General features: G+C 40.1%; 2 protein-coding genes across 17 annotated transcripts in view; both read left to right on the forward strand.

Annotated features, from left to right (window-relative positions):
- The window catches only part of LOC127683526 (rho GTPase-activating protein 20-like), a 626,457-nt gene that overhangs the window by 406,481 nt on the left and 200,577 nt on the right, over nt 1-19,399 (forward strand). For 2 of the 16 annotated variants that reach the window (XM_052180843.1, XM_052180842.1), the window contains exon 11: nt 18,173-18,282. The exons of 13 other annotated variants lie outside the window; for them this stretch is intronic. In XM_052180843.1, coding sequence (XP_052036803.1) covers nt 18,173-18,280 — 108 coding nt within the window. In that variant the 3' untranslated portion in view covers nt 18,281-18,282. Of the gene's footprint in view, nt 1-15,737; nt 15,897-17,333; nt 17,387-18,172; nt 18,283-19,399 lie in introns of all 16 variants that reach the window. One more of the 16 variants, XM_052180831.1, reaches the window with a different exon arrangement.
- LOC127683529 (rho GTPase-activating protein 20-like) overlaps nt 3,687-19,399 on the forward strand; it is a 413,757-nt gene continuing 398,044 nt past the window's right edge. The window contains exons 1-3 of the mRNA XM_052180844.1: nt 3,687-3,795; nt 6,071-6,136; nt 6,618-6,751. The gene's annotated coding sequence lies outside the window, so the exon portion shown is untranslated. The remainder of the gene's footprint in view (nt 3,796-6,070; nt 6,137-6,617; nt 6,752-19,399) is intronic.

The following is a 19,399-nucleotide window of genomic DNA, read 5'->3' on the forward strand; positions in this document are numbered from 1 at the left end:
AAGTCCGGTTGGTATGGAAGAAGGGAATTTAAAGTCCACACACCTTCAAAAACACGTTCATACGTTTATTGTATGTGTGTGTGTGTGTGTGTGTATGCCTGTGTATTTACACACGTGCTTGTGCATATGCCATGGCATGTGTATGGAGGTCAGAGATCAACTTCTGGAGTCAGTTCTTTCTTTCTACTATGTGGTCCCAGGTTGTCAGGTTGGGAAATGATCCCTTTATCTGCGAAGCCATCTCAGTGGCCGAGGATAGGTGTTAAGAACATGTGCCAAACAGGAAGAATGCTGGCACCTCTACCATAGGAAGATGGAAGCAACATTAAAGGTCTCTATGTCATTTCTTTTTCTCCATTCTTGGAGGAAACTGTTATCCTGACTTTTGTGTTAGTTTCTCTTTGCATTTCTCTTCATGTTCACCTGGAGATTTTAGTTTGTTTGTTGGGATGGGCTTTCGGTACATAGGTCCTCTGAGACCCTGTCGCAAAACCAAACAAGACTCTGTGTGTGTATGTGTGTGTGTGTGTGTGTGTGTGTGTGTGTTTGTGTGTGTATGTGTCTGACAAAGCCTATGCGCTCCTGTTGTCTGTCTGTTTGTCTCTCTGTCTGTCTGTGTGCCATGTGTTCGTAGGTGTCCTTGGAGGTCAGAAAATGGCATTGGGTTTCCTGAAGCTGTAATTATAGGCACCTGGGAGCCACCGGACACTGCTGCTGGGATGTGAATTAGGTCCATAGGAAGAGCCCCGGGTGCTCCTGACTGCTGTGGCATCTCTCTAGCCCTAGGATCCTCACCACTGTAGCCAGGATCTCCTTGGCAGAGCTGCTTCTCACAACATTCACTTATTTTTTATTTCTTTGAAGTAGAAGACGCTAAACTGGAATTTTTGCCATAAGTACTCAACACCACCAAGTACTCAACCACACTGATATTATGACTGGCTGAGCAGTGTTTTCATAATGGGAAGAGGTTCGCTGACCTTGGCCTTTACTAATTCCTTTCCCTTCCTGCCACTGAGGGATGGCGTTTGGGCTTGTGGGCTGTCAGAGAAGTACTGTGCTTATGTTCATTCCTCAGATGCATACATGGAAGAGTTAGTATCCCAGGAGAAGGGCCTGGAACACATCTTCAGTTCCAGGATAAATATATATATGTATACATATACATATACACATACACACACACACACACACACACACACACATATGTGGGTGTGGGGATGTGCGTGTAGCATACAGTACCTGGATTATGTAGTATCTATTATATAGGATTATATATACCTGTGCTCGGGCTAGAAGAGGACTCTGGATTATCACTTTCTGCTTTATTCCCTTAGACTGTCTACTCATTTCCTAAACTTGGAGCTAAGCAGGCATCTGCAAGCTGCAGTGGTCTTCTCATCTTTGTCTCGCACAGTGCTGGGTTAGAAGCCATGCTAGCTGTTTGTCTCCTTGTTTTTTCAAGGGAAGACTTCTCTGTGTAGTTCTGTCTATCCTGGGACTCACTCTCTAGATCAGGCTGTCCTTGAATTCAGAGATCAGCTTGCCTCTGCCTCCCAAGTGGTGCAATTATTGGTATATGACTTCTCAGCCAGCTCAGAGGGAGTCTTTTAAAAGCCTTAATGAGAGTCTTGGCATTTTGTTTTCCATCCTCCTGAAGTTCTCCACTGAACTTAGAATAATGCTTAGAATCTGAGCCCAAGGTTGGGTCTGCTCTGTTGCCGTGCCTTCATCCTTACCACTGGGTCCTGTCTGCATTCCTAGACACTCAGCTTCAGGCTCATTGGCTTGCTTTCAGTCTCCAAGCACAGCTAACTTCACACCTTCAGAATTCCAGATAATGCCCTCCCTCCCCATTCCTGAGAACAGGTTTCATGTCAGGTTTCCAAGTATATATCACTGTCCCAGTTACTTGCTGTCACAACAACTTGTAGTTGTTGTCACTGAAATTCCCCCACTCAAGAAATGACCTTCTTTGTTTATTTATGTCCTTGGCTTATTTTGTTTACTCTTCTATCTTCTCATATCCTTGTTTGTAATTCAGGAAGCAGGATGGCAAATTGTTTTTTGGGGGAGCTGTAGTTACAGGATGGTAGTGTACATGATTAAAAGACCCCACTGGTGTATCTGAGACCAGCAGGCTGTGGTGCTCTGATTAGCTAACAATGTCTGTCAATGGTAAGGCAGTGGAAAGCAGTGGCCTGGAACTAGACCTACCAAGTGTGATTTGGGCCAGCTGTGCTTGGGTGATTTCTTTCCCCCTAGAGCCACACAGCTAGGACTTGACAGAGCTTGGAGTGGTCTCAGATCTGCTCCTAACCTAAATGTAATTTCCTTGCTCAGCAAGAACCTGTAGTCCGTTCCCAGCAAGCTTGGACTAGGGCCTGGGTGCACTGACTTTTCCATGATAAGTGTAGTTTTAGAGATTGGACAGTGGGAGTGAAGGGACTGAGGTAGCAGAATAAACTCCATTTTATTCTTAAGACTTCATTCTAAGTTAATGTGCTCTTATAGGGGCACAGCCAATGAAGAGGCAAAAACAAAACAAAACCCAAACAACCAAAAAAAAAAAAAAAAAAAAAACCACAGCTAGTGAGATTCCATCGTATTCTCCAAACTCTGTATTAAACTGCTGTCCTTGGAGAAAACTACTGTCTGCTGTCCATGGAGGGATATGGCCTCCACCCTTGGGCTCTGGGAAGAACACCAACATTCCTTTACCCTCTCATGTAATGCCAAGGCTTAGAAACCCGCTTGTGTTTTTTTCCCTTTATAAACCCCCTCCATGTAGAGCTGGGGGGCAGGGGTCACTCTCATTCCTGTTCCATCAAGAAGGTTTGTGGACCAATCTCGGGCTTGGAGAATGACTCTCATGTGCTTGCATTGGAATTGTGGTTTCTGATGGTCTCTTTGAGGTTTTTCAATCTGGGAACAACATATAGTACATTGGCCAGAAACCCCCAAACTTCCAGGATCCCAGCCGGAGAAGTGTCTAGTTTGTGTATCTTCTGTGTGTGCTCTTTATTATTTGAAAAAAAAGCCTGTCTGTATACATGGCAAGAAGTGGCTGGAGGGTCAAAACCATGGAAGTCAGGAAGGTGTTTCTGACTCCGCGCATGCGCACTCGCCACCGTACTCCGGGCATGCGCACTCGCCGCCGTACTCTGCGCATGCGCACTCGCCGCCGTACTCTGCGCATGCGCACTCGCCGCCGTACTCCGCGCATGCGCTCTCGCCGCCGTACTCGGCGCATGCGCACTCGCTTCCGTACTCCGCGCATGCGCTCTCGCCGCCGTACTCCGCGCATGCGCACTCGCTTCCGTACTCCGCGCATGCGCTCTCGCCGCCATACTCCGCGCATGCGCTCTCGCCGCCGTACTCCGCGCATGCGCTCTCGCCGCCATTCTCCGCGCATGCGCACTCGCTTCCGTACTCCGCGCATGCGCTCTCGCCGCCATTCTCCGCGCATGCGCTCTCGCCGCCGTACTCCGCGCATGCGCTCTCGCCGCCGTACTCCGCGCATGCGCTCTCGCCACCATACTCCGCGCATGCGCACTCGCTGTCGTACTCCGCGCATGCGCGCTAACTGCCGTACTCCGCGCATGCGCGCTCGCCGCCGTACTCCGTGCATGCGCATTCCACGCGGTACTCCGCGCATGCGCAGTTCAGGCTTCAGTGGGGCGGGACTTCCTGTCGGAGCAATCCCCTGTTACCTCCGGAAGAGCCTAGGAACAGAGTCCTAGGATGCAGGTGGATGCTGGTGGTTGAGCACCGATTGCGGTGCGCTCGTGCGAGGTGAGTCGGTTCTGTCCCTGCGTTCTGCGCAGCATTATTCGGTGGCCGAGGCGTGGGCTCCCGGCGGGCTGCGGACGAGCTCTCCCCATGCTGGGCCGGGGCGGCGGCCGGGCCCTCCTCCAGGCCGTGCTCTCCGCAGTGCTCTGCAAACAGCCTAGCCGCTTTGCCCGGAGGTCCTAGGTCTCCGAGGTTGTGAGTCGCAGAATGAGCCCGGCTCTGCCCCAGCCCGCGGGGCTCTACACGGCGAATTCCAGGCTCACGAATTCACAGGGTTGGGGATGCCCTGCATGAGGAGCGGGGACAAGTGACGCGGGTAGCTCGGCTGTACAGGATAGAAAGTTTTAAGTCTGTATGACTTTGTTCCCAAAGTGAGGAATGTAGAATATAACCTCCGGGAAAACAAGTCTTGAAGCAAAGGTCTCTGAAATCAAAGGGTTTATTGAGCCATTTACCAGCTAGGAAAAGGACCAAGACTTGGGGCACATTTTGTAAACTACCAGCAACAAGGCTAAAAAAGTGCCTCTGAGATCAAGAGTTAACGCTGCAATTGGATCTCCAGACACATGTTTTTTAATTCTCCATTCTTGCTCCCCCCCCCCCCAAAAAAAGAACACATCCCAGAGAACTGTTACTTAATTGACTTCCGTTGTCTCTTCCCTCTTCTGGACAGCTACATTTTAGGGCACCTCAGAAATTTTCATTTATCAGCCTCCTTTCCTCAAGGAATATATTAGAACTGGTTGAGAAGATGTAGCATGCATACAAATGACCAAATACTGCATAGCAGCAGCAGTTTTTCAGCAAGTGTCTATTGGTTGGTATCTGTTGGGTTGACGATGGGATGGATGGCTTTTGAAATGGTCATGGAGAATTGGGAGGTGTTCTGTTTGTGTTGTCACAAGGTTAAGTGTGAGTGGCTTGAACGGTTTATGGTGAGGTTTATGGTGAGCAAGCCCAAGAATGTCCAGTTGTGACCGATCAGAGGAGAGCATTAAGAACAAGAATGACCAAGTTTGGAAGCCATTCTTGAAGAGCTGTGAGGAGTTTATTCTGTAACTCAAAAGGCGGCCTTTTATACGCTGACTTGGATGCTTGAGTCACAGGAAAAGGCACGTAGGTGTGCTGGCCTCTGTCGGGAATACCAGCCGACGTTCTAAAGGCTAAGCCAGGATGGTCAAGAGCTCCAAGGCAACCTTACATCAATAAAGCGGATAATGAAGCAGCAGCAAGCAGCTTCTGCTCAGTGTCCCCTTTGCTTCTCCCTGTGCTAGAGGGTAGAGACTTCAGATGCTCTTAAAGAGGAAACTTTGTAGTAAAAAAAAAATAAGTACAAAAGAGGAAGCACAAGTGTGTAACTTGTCGTGGGAAGCAGGCAGAGTGTGGCTCTATAAAGATGTTAGCCTGTGGTCAAGCCTGTGGTGAGTCTCTAGAGGCCAGCAGAAAGTTGGCAAGTCACACGGTTGTGCCCCACCCCCCTGAGGTCCAGGAGGTAACTGGTACCTTTGCTTTTATCATAGTATTTTTAGACCTAGAGTTTTCTTCTCTCAGAATGTTGTAAGCAGGGAACTTTCTAATCAGAATTGAGCATACGTTCTGTAAAATCTGCCCATATAATATGGGGCAAAGTATTTCTGATCTGTGAACCTTGAATTATTCACCTTTACCTTTTTTTTTTTTAAATTCCATCTGTGAAGCACTCAACTCCCTAGAGTTGAGGTAACACAGACAGCCTTTGTTCCTTTGTCTTTAAAAGTGCTTCTATTTCAGCCTTCCCTGTGTTCTTTGTCGTATTCCCCACCCACTCCTACACATAATAACCCTTAGCGTCTGTGTTGACCTCATCTGTTCCCCAGCACCCCCACAATATGATATGGTACAGCTACAACCCAAAATGTGGACCCTTGGGAGACTACTTGATAGAACCTCGTTTGCATTGATAATACCTCTGTTAAGGTGGGTATAATATCTCATGCCTGTGATCACAGTACTTGCAAAACACAGGCAGAGGATCCGGAGTTCAGGGTCATCCTTCGCTTTAAGACTAGCCTGGACTATGAGACATTGACTCAAAACAGCACCAATAACAAAACGTTTTTACTACGAGCTGAACTATGTAATATTTCAAAATGATGTTTACTGGGACTATTTGTGGAGGAAAATTGAACTATAAACCAGGGAAGGGGTAAATCAAAGTGTTGCTAATTGAGATGCTTGTGTAAGTGAGTGCCTGCACAGTTTGTAACTGTTTGTGCTGACCTGTGTTGACTATGTTTAGATAATGGGAGACCCTTGGCAGGAGTGCATGGATTATGCAGTAGTCCTCGAAAGACAAGCTGGAGAGGTATGCACTACAGTATGTACGCCAGAGTGTGTGGGGTGTCGATGTTACAGCGCGGTCTTGTTCAGCAAAGCATGTTTTGAGTGGTGTCTACACGTGCAGTTTCACTAAACTGTAAATACAGTGAAAGTTGATTGATTTTGTGGGAGGCGTGGCTGGGGGTGGAGCCTCGGCCTGGGTTAATGTGAAGCATCATGGGCATGGGGGTGGAGCCTAGGCCTGGGTTAACATTAGGCAGCATGGGAGTGGCATTTCCAGCTGAATTTTTCACTTTGTGATGTTAACCTTTGCAGCAACAGTCGTGAATCTAAAATAAGATACGAAATTACATAATATTTCTCTAAAGTGTCTTGTTTCATAGACATGTTTGAAAGAAAACATTTCAGAACATGTTAAGAGTGGTTGAATGCTTGAAGTTATTTTTGTCTTTTCTTTCTTGTTTGGTTTTAAATTATTTCCATCTTTTTTACTTGCTCTTTTTTAGATGATTCGTGAAGCTCTGAAAACTGAGATGAACGTCATGATTAAAAGTTCTCCCGCCGACTTGGTGACCGTTACTGACCAAAAAGTTGAGAAAATGCTCATGTCGTCTATAAAGGAAAAGTACCCATATCACGGGTATTTCTCTTGTTTGTGTCTCACTATCACTTTGAATGTGTATTTCAACCTACAGGCCATACACCTAAAACAGGCAGGTCTTAATACTGTCAAAGTAGAAACAACAAATGTGCTCATGTGGATCTAAATAAAGTGATAAATTGAAAATTTTCTCCTTGATTTTAGAGTTCTCAGCTTACACATCCTTACTTTATCATAATATTCATGTCATTCTCCTAATGCTTAGGGACAGTCTACATTGTCCAGAAGAAAGTTGAGACAGAAAATAGAGTAGTGCTTGCCAAAACCCATTGGAAGCTCACACTCATTATGATTAGTTTCAATTTATATTCTTTTCTTTTTATAGGTTATGAGTATCTACAGGAGGTCATAATGACCCACCTTCAACACACCTACAGTAGAGTAAATTCAAAAAATTCTACAGCTTTTCCTCTCTTGCCTGGATTGCTTAGGCAAGACCTAAACTTGGAGGGGCAATTCATTTTAAAGCCCCGATACTCAGCTATAAGCCAGCAGCAGAGTAAGTCGTCTACCTTCCTTCAAGTGCCCTCCTAGTTGCCATTTCAATTTTGCATAAAATATCAATGCATGTTGACATTGTTGCTTACGGGAAGGGCACTGCAGAAAACAAACCCAATACAATACGCCCCAGGTCTAGCCGGAGATCTTTATATTCTGACATCAAGTCTAAACTTGATTTTTTTGGGAGAATATCCCATTTGTTCCAGACAGATAGTCACCATAAGCTGGAATTCCAAGATGCTATATGTATACAAGTGTGTGAGCACAGAGCTTTCATCTCATTAGAATACAATTTCATGTTGTTTCATGATTAAAGCAGAGAATGACCTAAGAACTGCATTTAAATTATTGTAAGAGGCACAGAAAGGATATATGTATGGAACTGGACATAATCTGTGTCAGACTAAAGTAGAAGTAACCTTGGTGTCCAAGCTCAGACTCTAATCTCATTTTCAATTACACTAAAAGCATATTTTTGTGTGTCTTCTACACCTGCAGTTGGATTTCAAATAGACTTAATACTTAAGTTCTGGGGCTTTTGAAATTGTCTTAAGGACATTTTTTTCCAAAAATATTTTCTTGTTTTATTATTTTATTATTTTCCACATTACTCCTAAGTATCCCCTTCATTGCTTTAAATTCTTGCTTTTCTAAAAAAAGTCATTGTGTGTATGTATGTGTATACATATGTGTGCCTAAATACATGTCTATACAGATGCATACTTACACTAAAATTGATATATCCTATTCAGACTGTATCATATTACTTGTGTTTTTCCAGTCTTATTAATTTGTTTTGGACAAACAGTCAAAACTTTCTATATTGAGAAAGACCGTTTAATTTATATTTTGTTATATGACTCTTTTATTTACTTTTAATACTTTTGTTTTAAGTACCATATAAGTGTTCATTATGGTCTAGTTTTTGAAAAGATGTCTTTGAAGAGAAAAGTAAACTTTGATCTCAGCTTTGAACTTACACTACAGGAACTAGGGTCCTGAGTTTGACAAAACAGGCAGTCATGTATGCATTCCCATGAAGGAGGAATATTGCTGATGATAGAAATGTAACAATGGTCCTTCTAAAAGCTCATCAAGAAATCTAAGAATTGGAAGCGCTTCACTATGACATTTGAAGAAAATATAAAACTGATTGCTGTGAATAAAAATGAGGGTAGCTATGAAAATGGATATGACTTAGTGATACAACTGCCTGTACATAGTTCAGGGAACTTGCTCAATTGCATATCATTTATCTTATGATGCAGTGCAACATAATCTTGTGAGAATTCCCATGGGATCATGTCTTAGATACATCTCACAGATTAATAACAATGTAGAGTATAGGGAAGAAGAATATAAAGATGCTACAGGACGCCTAATCCATGACAACGGGGATATTATGCAATTGAAATTTGGTTTTTTAAAAGGCCATATTACAGGATTCCAGGTAATGATCTTATCTCCTCCTTAGAATCAACGGAAATACTGAAGAAGAAGGAAAGAACTTATAGGACACGATGCTTCCCCAGGGCCTATGTGCCCCATGAGGACCAAGGGTACACTGTCCCAAAAGTTAAGAAGAAGGGAAAACTCTTTGGTAGAGAGTTGAATTGGATCTGTAAGGATGGAAAATGGCCTTCCGAAATTCTGGTAGGACTCACATGATTCACTTTTGGCTTTCCTAAGGAAAAATCTGATAAAAAGACCAGTGTTGCCTGATCTTTCAGAGTTAACAGTAGGGTGGGATTTGTACAAGTAAAGATTGAGAGTCCAAACCAGTTTGCAGTCCTTCTTGCCCATGCCAGCCCTTTCACTGCACCTGTGCACGCCATTGGTCTGCTTCTCCCGAGCCAATAGTGCTGGGCACTGCATAAAGAGTGACTGGTATTTCCCTTTCTTTCTCTCAGGACATCCTGTCCCTCTTAAGGGAAAAGGGCCCTACAGCAGTAGGTATATTTAGTATAGCTCCTAGTGATGTATTGTGCAAAGGAGTGAAAGAAAAACTCGACTCTGGGCAAAAGGTGAATATAAGAAAACACTCGGTGCACCTGGCAAGCTGGATTCTAAAGGTAGGGATCGTCCTTGCATCACATAGCCTCTGGATTCCTCTGAGTCTACATGAGTAGTTTCCTTCATCATGCATTCCCTTGAGTGATAGTAGATACATAAGAGGGAAATCTGGTAAGCTAAAAGGTTCTTCTGCTATTCATCACATAAGGAGTAGGGACTCAAACAAATATCCAGTCAGAATGAGCAGTAAAGTTACTAAAGTATCTTTCCTTTGATTTTCTCATGTGGCCATGTGGATGGTCACTTCATACTTGCATAGGAATGTCACCTGGTAGGCATGCCAATTCAGATGCATTTGACTGCCAGAGTTCTTCATTCTCTGTCTTGCACTACTGTTTTTCTGAGAAGCAGATTTCTCTTCCTCAGTATAGAGAATGTGACTCCTACATGTAACTCTTTGCTACACATATCAAGTAGGATGTCATAATCTGCTTGTCTATATCTCACAAAATATTGGTACAGAAATGCAGGGCCTCATGGCTGTGAAACAAGTATTCTTAATCAGTCTGCCATACCTTCACCACCATAAAATGATACTTTTTATTTGTTATTTAAATTAAAATTCAATTACATCATTTCACTCCTTCCTTTCCCTTGCTCTAAGTTTGTTTCCCCTTAGACTCCTACTTCTGCTAAAATACATGGCCCATTTTCATCTTCTGTTATTATTATATAGATAAAAGTGAGCCCACAAATATGTTCAAACAACCTAATAAGTCCATTATCATTGGTAGTATATGAACTATTTCTGAGGTAACTATGATTGGATTACAAATTAGGGGCTTCCCTTTGAGAAATACAAATTTCCTCACTCTTTGTAATATGTATGTGCATGTAGTTCTTTATCTAGAAGTTTGTTTTTACAAGATTTATTCATTCCCATTTAGAATTACTAACATTGATGACTTTTGTTCAGAAATTGTTTTGACAAGCATATTACATTGTTGAACTATCAAATGTGAAGCCTCTCCCACATTTCTAGGACTCCCAATGTCAAAGCAGATTTATTGATCTTCTGGTATATAATCTTTCTGACTCTTTTGACCAATGTTTGCAGCCCAGGGTTTAGGAGTTAGCGTGTACTATGTATGCAGTTTGGCTTGAAGCCACAGGATATTTTGTTTTCTGTACCTTGAATAGCTGTGGTTTTCCATAATAGTTTCCATGCATTGCCAAGAGTACCTTTGCAAGCTACATTATCTGTAAAAATTATCTTAAATATTTGGAACAGACTATGGAATCATGCTTGTTTAGAGAAACTGTGATAGGACCTTCTCTAAGAGCCATGACCTCATATCTTCCCATGCTTCTAATAGTGGATATGATTTTCTGCACCTCAGAAATTAGATACTAACATAATATGGGTTTCTTTGTTATAGTTATCATCGTTGTATATTTCTGTCATGTAAAAATAGTATTTGGTCTGAGGTATTGATCTCTTAGGTATGCTAGTTCGCTTAGTTGTCCACTAGAGGACTTCGATCTAAAAAGAGATTTTTCAGCAATCCAAGCACATTTGAACATCAGCTCTTAGTTTTCCAGTTTTTATGGACAAATCTTACTGGCCCTACACATCAGTCAACATTCTACCTTGGGGAATGTCGGGGAGCTGTGAAGAAAGTTGGGACTATCCGAAATTTTAGAGTTGAATAAGTTTTCAGTAATCTCCATAATTTGTTTTCTGCAAAATATTTCTTCTCTCTATATAAGGAGTTTCTTCAAATGATTAAAGGCAGTCTATTGACCTCTCAGCTGTATGAGCACTGGCTTTCCATACCCGAAATGGTCAGCAATGAAGAAAAACTATCAACAGCAAAGAGGTAATGGCTGGCGAATTGTGTGAACAACATCAACCAAATAGAAGTAATATTTGCTTATACACATTAGAGAATATATATTCCAAAAATATTCAGTAAAAATGCTGCCAGCAAAAGGTTTCAATTGTTCACAAACACGGAATACATTTGCAAACAGAGGTGTGACTTAGGGAGTCACAGTGGACCATGATTATGATTATCAGTTTTGTACTACACTTAAATTTGTCATTTTGGCCCCACCCCTACCCTGATTCTGGAAAAACATTTAAGCAATATTTTGAATATACATTGTTACTTTCCTTTTATTTATGGAGGTCATTTCAAAAGATATAATGACTTTCCCCTTTTCTATATTTATAAATTGAGTAAACTTGTTTTTAACATAACTGTCTCTTTGTTCAGGCTTTTAGAAGAACTCCCGCCACTGAATGCTGCATTCCTGAGACAGATGTTTAGAATTCTAAATAAAATAGCCAGAAATTCCTCGATAAACCACATGCCAGCATACAGTCTCTCTGCTGCAATAGCGCCATTTCTTTTATGCCTTCCTAGATATGGAAATAAAGTACTGGCTACTGATATTTCCAAAAAGGTAATTGGCCATTTACTTTAAGCCTAGCTTTGATAAGCCTTTACAATGTGACAGAAAGACAGTATTACCCTCAGAGTCTGAGTTACTTTGTTGTTGATGATGATGATTTTGGCTTTGGTTTTGCTTCATTTTGTAAAATAAGTACATGTTTGAATGGCTTTCTTTTGGAGAGGAAGAATCATTGGTGCATTTTAAGTAAGTAAAATATGAATAGGTATTTGAGCTCAATGATGCAGTTTTTTTGTCAGTTGTGACTTAGAATATCCTTAGACGAATCCAGTGAGAATAAATGCTGTGAAATGAAAAAAAAAAAAAAAAAACCCTGGGTACTGGGTTCACCAACCAAGAATGAATTCTGATGTAATCAGTGTAGAATTTGCAAAATGCTACTTGTTTTCATGATGGTTTCCTCAACAAAACAAAGGTAATGCAATTTTGGATCATTTTTATCAGGTATGGTTATTATGACTCCTGATTTCTGTAATTAAATATGGCCTTGACCTCTTGATGCTGGTTATCATTGGTTTAGAGAATTATAGAGTAAAGTATTCTATGGGACCTGCCTTTCAAATATTATAATAAAGTACCAGAATTTTTACAGTATTGGTATCAAATGGTTATTTTGATTCTCAGTATTTGAGCTTCTGATTCACTATTAATTGACCAACTGCCCTGGGACCTGAAAGGAATATATTATAGGACAGCCTAATTGAGAATAAGTATTCCTCATATTGCATAGGAACAAATATCCTAAGAAAAAAAAAGGGTTACAAAGAAACAAACACTGCAGATCCATAACTATCCAGTTTCTTCCATAGGCATTATTTTATTAATTCCCAGCATAATAAACCTGAGGATCAAGCTGTTACCATGGCATTTGCACTGAACCATCAGGGAAATGTGAATGTTACCACATAGATGGGTTTGCCTGTCTCTTGCCTTTTAGTTAGCCCATGGGACCTTTGAGTAGAAAGTTCCCTCCTTAGCTGTGCTTTTCTTTAAGCATCCTTACAAATATGCACAGCCATGAATGTGTCCAAGACAAGCAAGGTTAATCAAGTGGACAATATGTATAACATTCTGGGCCTCACAGGGTGAAAATTGGAAATCATCCTCTTATATGATATTGGACTGTGATGACCACACTTGAATATCTGATCTCATAATCATCTTTTAAATTTCTAAGAAGAAGCCCACCTCGATACTTCATTAAAGCTAACGTTATCTCAGTATTTTAAAGTACATACTTTTAGCCTCCCAAATTCTTAAATAAAATGTGATTTGTAACTATGCAAAATGACAGAGACCCTTTTTGTTTGCCCTTTTTTTGTCCCAGATTTCTCTCGTAACATTCCTCATAGATAATTCTCTGAAACTGTTCGGGCTAGATATTGTTGCACTATGGTATGAAACCTCGTTTTATCATGGACCCGGAGGAAATACCTCATGTGACCAGGTTACTACATCTAATATCATCACCCCAAATGAACCAGAACATGGAGCCAGCAGCTTCCCCAAGGGGAGGACATACACCCCTGACCATGATGAACCAACAATAAGTCAAGTGGCTCCTCCTCTCTCTGAGGGCACTAACGGTGTGTATACATGTCCTACTACTATAAGTTAAAAGTTAGAATCGTTTAGCACTGAACTATGAATTTTATAACAAACAACAATGAAGAATTTGCTAAACCATGTGAAGGGACACTTCACCTGTGTGTTATAATTTCCTACTGCAAGAGATTCCCTCCATATTTTGGTACCTCTTTGCACTGGTCCTGAATTTATGCAAAAGGTAAATCCCAGAAATGAGAGTAATTGACTAAGTATATGTTACTTACTTTGATATAAAGGGTATTAATTTAGATGTGCATTATACATTGAATAGCAATTCAATACCAAATTGGGTTTTCTCTACCTGAAATGTCTGGCTGTCCTAAATCTTACTGTGTAGACCAGACTGACCTCAAACTCGCAGAGATCATCTTGGCTCAGCTTCTGAGGTCTGGGTATAAAGGCACATGCCAAAATGCTTTTCTTTTATGCAAGTTTTAAAATATAGCCTAATATACCAGTATGGGATTCATTGACACTGTGAACTCAGATTTGAGCTCTCAGTTCGGTGGGTTGTGAAGGGGGAAACCAAGGATTGTAATAAAAGTGCAGTCAGGCAAGTTGTGTGGTGAAATGCAAATACTATTGTTAATTTACATTTGGCCATGGCAGTTCTGCCAGAAAGACACAGGTGGACTAAAAAATTGGTACTATTTTATCGCTTGAATCTAATACCTATATGCTTACCTTTCAAGACAAACCCTAAAACTACTAGGTATACTAGAACTGTGGCCATATACAACTAGATATCCAATGCCTTATGAAGTAATGTCATGATTATAAATGTTATAATACTGATTATTTTTCTGTGTCTTTGTGGTGAAGCATAAGTAATGCAGGCTATAAAATGTGAAGGTCATGCAAGTGCTAAGTGAGTTCAATTACAATAAATAATGATTTTACTCCTTTATTAGAATCAGAGACTCAAGAAGATAATATGAATGCAACCCAGCAAACAACTTCTCAAACTCCTACTGCACCACCAAAAAACCAAGTATTTCGTACTTGTCCACGGTTTATATGCTTGGACAAAATGCTACCTTCTATACTTGTGAGTTTGTTTCATTTTGGGTTTCTAAACCTGTCCTATTTCCCATAATTTCTGGGAACCTATTTTCTAAGTCAACTATTTCACCAAACTGATGAATATACAGATAACCTATTCATGAGGTCAGATTCTTTTAAAGTAGAAATAAAACCTACTGAATTTAGAGTCTTCTAATTTAAAGAAAAGTGAAAATTTGAAAAGAAATAGTATTCCCATGTTTTTCACTGATTTCAGCAAAGACCCAAACTCACCAGCTTGTTGGATAAAATGGATCTTTGGAATTGCCCAACTATCAATACTTTGAACTGTGTTAGGACTCCATATTACTCTAGAGTCTACCTTGATGTTATTGCCTCTGGTATTACTCAATCTTATAATCAAAAATATCTATAGATTACTATCTGATATTAACAATAAATTAGATATATACATGTTTTTGCTATACATTGATTTTTTTATACTACTGCATTCTATGAAATTGTCACCTAATAGGCTTAGTCTATCTTAAATATGCTTCTAGATTTTTATTGGAAATATTCATTTACTGTCCAGCATCTCTTTTAGCTCTATGCCTGTGCCAGGAATTTATGCCACATGTGAACAAGTTTATCATGTTAGACACATGAGAATTACTGCCCATTCCTTAGGTATTTTAGATCAGGACATTTTTGTCATCAATGACTGTAATCATGTAATCAATTAAAATGAAAGAAAACATGGAGTAAATCTGTGTATGGTCCTCATTTTTACAGAGTGAAACCATGGTAGAACAACTGAAAATTGCTTGGGTTCTTAAATGTGACAGCATCTTTAGATAAGGATAGTTTAAAATAAGAAGTCGCCAAAGAAGGAAATAAAAGTCTCAGAAGTATAGTGGAAAAGGAAAGATTTCTTTAAAACACAAATGCCAGTTTTCACAGTAGAGGTCAGGGTAGACAGGAAGCCAAATAGTGATGTGATCTCTGAAAGAGAACTATCCCAATAGTTACTTGGAATGGCATGCTCGAGAAAGAACTTCAAAAAGCAAAGAAAAAGTAAGAGAGCACCATTCACCAAAATGCTTCGGTGACTAGAAGTGTGATTCAATCTTGAGGGTTGTTTAATTACCAGAAACCCTTGATGATTCAAATTGGGAAAAATGGATTAGGGAAAGAAATATATTTGGAAGCTAAAAAAGAAAAAAGTGAAATGTCCTCTTCATTTCTTTCAGTTGTAGCTATGCATCCATGATTGCCATGACTCTGGTTTACCTTCAAAGACCTATTTGTGCTTTAGCTGTTTGGATCTGTTATAATAGAAGCTTGTCCTTATCCCACACAGGATATGATATGGGTCATTGAGGAAAAAGGACCAGAATCAGAAGAAGTATTCCAATCCATTTCCGATAGATCACACTTGGTCCTGAGGGATAAGATCTATACTGAGCAACACATTAATTGGGACCAAGAATCAGTACTCACAGTAGCTTACCTTTTAAAGGTAAGGCAGTATTTTGCATCACCAACATTCAGCATCCCTCTAGAGATGCATATTCTGTCCTTGAGATTACCAGATCATGACAGTTTTCTTGAACTATGGATACATGATCTCCAAATAAGAGTCACTTTAGGTAAAAGTGTGACAAGCTCAAAGATTCATCACAAAGACACAGGTGAACACTTTCTGTTGGAGGTTAACTTTCTCATACATCAGATGGGCTTTTTTGGCATTACAAATGTTCCCACTGATTTCACCTCTCTAACTATACCACCTGAATTAATAATAGAACAAGTAATAATAGTAATAAAAGTGTGTTTTACACGATGCATGTCTTAAATCATACTTACCACAAAAACTTAAGTAACAACAGTACAAAATAGCTATTCTACCACAGACTTGTAATGTGAGAGAATTGCATGTTGCCAATTCTATATCCAGTCCAATATCTATGTCCAGTAGATATATAAAATTGTTTTCCTTCTCTAAGAAAAAATAAAGCAGTATTTTCACTTTTTCCTGATATTGCCATCCTAACCCCATGTCAAATACTGAAGAATTAGCCTAACTTACTTCTAAGTAGTCTAATATGCTTAACTTCTCAGTGAGCAGCAGTAACTCTAGAGCAAATATCATTGTCTGATTTTTATTTGGGGCATGATCTGAGATTGCCTCTAAGTAGACTGGAGCTATGGCCCCAGACATCAAGAGAAAAGATAATGCTCTGAGAGTAGTCATGGTTAATAACGTTAGGCAATGGTAACAAATGATCCCCCCTTGGCCCTCGAGCTTGCCAAGTGCATCTGGCTCTCATTGCCAGAAACCTGGGACCACATCACAGGGAGAAAAGTGAAGATCAGTAACTGGAACTCATGTGTATTCACAGCAATTTAAAGGTACAGGAACACCTGGGCACCTTCCATTTGTCTGAATTTCTATCCTTGATACAATGTGAAAGTTAATTGTGGCATTTCAAACAAGTTGCTGCTTACAATTAATTTAAATAGTTGAATATTTACACATTTTAATTGAATATTTACATGTTTTAAGAATGGATGTGAAACTGTGAGACATTCTCACATGTAAAACAGTGTGCTTAAGTAAGGAAGTTCACCACTATTCCAGGTGTACCCAGAGGCATACATGTATATTACAGCTTTACTCTCTGTGAACTGAAAGTACAAGTTCACCTAACTATACAATCAGAATGAAGCACTTCCTGGCCCTGTCATTTTTGGATGGTTTTTTATTTTCAGAAAGAACACTTTGCTTTTTGTTTGTTTTATTGGTTTTTTAATACTTACTGTTCATTTTTCTTCATTTAATATAACTATTATTACTACCAATTTATTCATTCATTTATTTATTAATTTTCATCTTGAAACTGCTACACTCTACCACTTCATCCTTTATGAGTCTCTTTCCTTCTCCTCTGAGCAGGTCAAGGTCCCCATGTGTTATCCTTGCACCCTGACAAATCAATTCTCTTCAAGGTTAGCACAACTTTTCCTACTGAGGCCAGCTGGGTGAGGGTTTCCACAGACAGTCAACAGTTTTAGGGATAGACCCTGTTCCAAATGTTGGGGGACCCACATGGTGTCCGAGCTGTACATTTGCTACATATATGCCATATGTCACAGCGCAGCTTCTGTATGCTTTTTGGTTGGTGTTCACTTCTTGGCAGCTCTCAATGGTCCACGGTAGTTGAGTCTGTTGATCTTCTTGTGGAGTCCCTATCTTGATCGGGGCCCTGAATTCTTTCCTCAATTATTCACTAAGAGTCCATAGCTCTATCTAATGTTTCCCTGTGGGTCTCTATCTGTTTTAGCCAGCTGCTGGGTGAAGTCTCTCAGAGAGCAGTCATGCTAGGCTACTGTCTGGATATCCCACAGAGCGGCTGACCTCCATTGAGACAGATAGAATTTCAGCCTGTGAGTTGGAAAGCATATCCCTGATTTCAGGTAGTAGGGTGGACTGAAAACCAGGAAAAGCAATCAGAATAGACAGTAGGGTTATTTCATTGATGCTGCAGTCAGAACTCTGATTCTTTGCTTCTACTCTTAGGTAAAAACACATAGGCTCCTGCCTTTAGTTTCCACTTTTATAATGCATAATGCATGGAATTATTGATATGCAGGATATGGAACCCCCAAACAGATTGTGACACACAAGTTAACAATCCCTGGTCTAACCTCCTATTTTTAAACAAAACTTTTTTCAAATACTTTCTACAATGTACATAGACCATTAATTTTCTTGTGTTTTTTTCATTATAAAAGGATTTTATTAGAAACATACAAGGAAGCTTACTTTATTCAGATTTGTATGAAAATTGGCTTAGTGTCCTTGATGAAGAATCCCTGCTTGGAAAAATTTCAACTATATGAAGGTAATGACATAGTATACACTTGGGGAAATGCCCAAAGTTAGAAGTAATGCATTTTGAGATATATGGGCTTGTCTTTATAGGATTATAAGCTGGAATGATGTCCCAAGACAAGAAGTTTCCTTTGCTAAGACATGTATAGTCACTTTATAAACAGGTGCATTTCTCACACAAGTGTGTTGTACCATGTCTGTAATCCAACCACTTGAGACTCTTCTAAATTATAATGGTCATGGTGTGGAAGACAGCTTATGCTACGCAGTTGTGTGCAAGACAGATTAGAACATTGGTTTGAATTCCTGAGTGAGACAAGTTAAAAGAAGTATATAAGTATAATAACTGTGGGCTATTTGTATCCTAATACTATTACCATAGTATTGTAAATATTGAACATTTCAATACATATATCATTAATTAGAACGGGAAGCTATCACTAAGTTCTTCCTTCTCAACTATAACTACCTAGATAAGTCTGGGTCAGGTATAGCTTTGACTTCTTTGGGTCATTTCCCTGTATCCATAGAATGATTTCTTAAGTACCAGGACTTTGAGCTCCCATTTCTACCCAGGACTCCAGTATCTCTGCCTTATCTATAGCAGAAGCTTTTATGCCTGCATTGTGTAGGGTCACTAGTGCGTCTTCTGCTCCTTGTGTTCCAGAGTGTCACAAGAGTGCTGCATGGATTCATAGTAAGTTGGATATTAAATGTGCCCCCATGGTGGTTAGAAAGATGGTTCATTGTTTAGCAACACTTTTTTCCATACACAGAACACACACAACCTGCAACAAGCTTCATTCATTCATTCTATTTCCAGAGAACCTGACACCTTCCTCTGGGTTCTGTGGATAACAGTAATACATGTAATACAGAAAAATGCATACATAATTTTTAAAGTTTTCCATAATTCTATAGGGGAAATTGATTTTCAGATAATATTTTAGCCAACACTAGCAATATTTTACCTAAAATCTGTATTTTGGGGTGGAGTCTTTCATTTGTTTATATTAGTGCACATGCAGAAGCTATGCATGCAGTCGATGGCATAACTATATCCAAAGTTCCATTTCTTTCTATTAGATATTTACTTTATTGACATCTCAAATATTATTCCCTTTCCT

The sequence above is a fragment of the Apodemus sylvaticus genome, chromosome 4 (genome assembly GCF_947179515.1).
Source record: "Apodemus sylvaticus chromosome 4, mApoSyl1.1, whole genome shotgun sequence".
NCBI classification, from domain to species: domain Eukaryota; kingdom Metazoa; phylum Chordata; class Mammalia; order Rodentia; family Muridae; genus Apodemus; species Apodemus sylvaticus.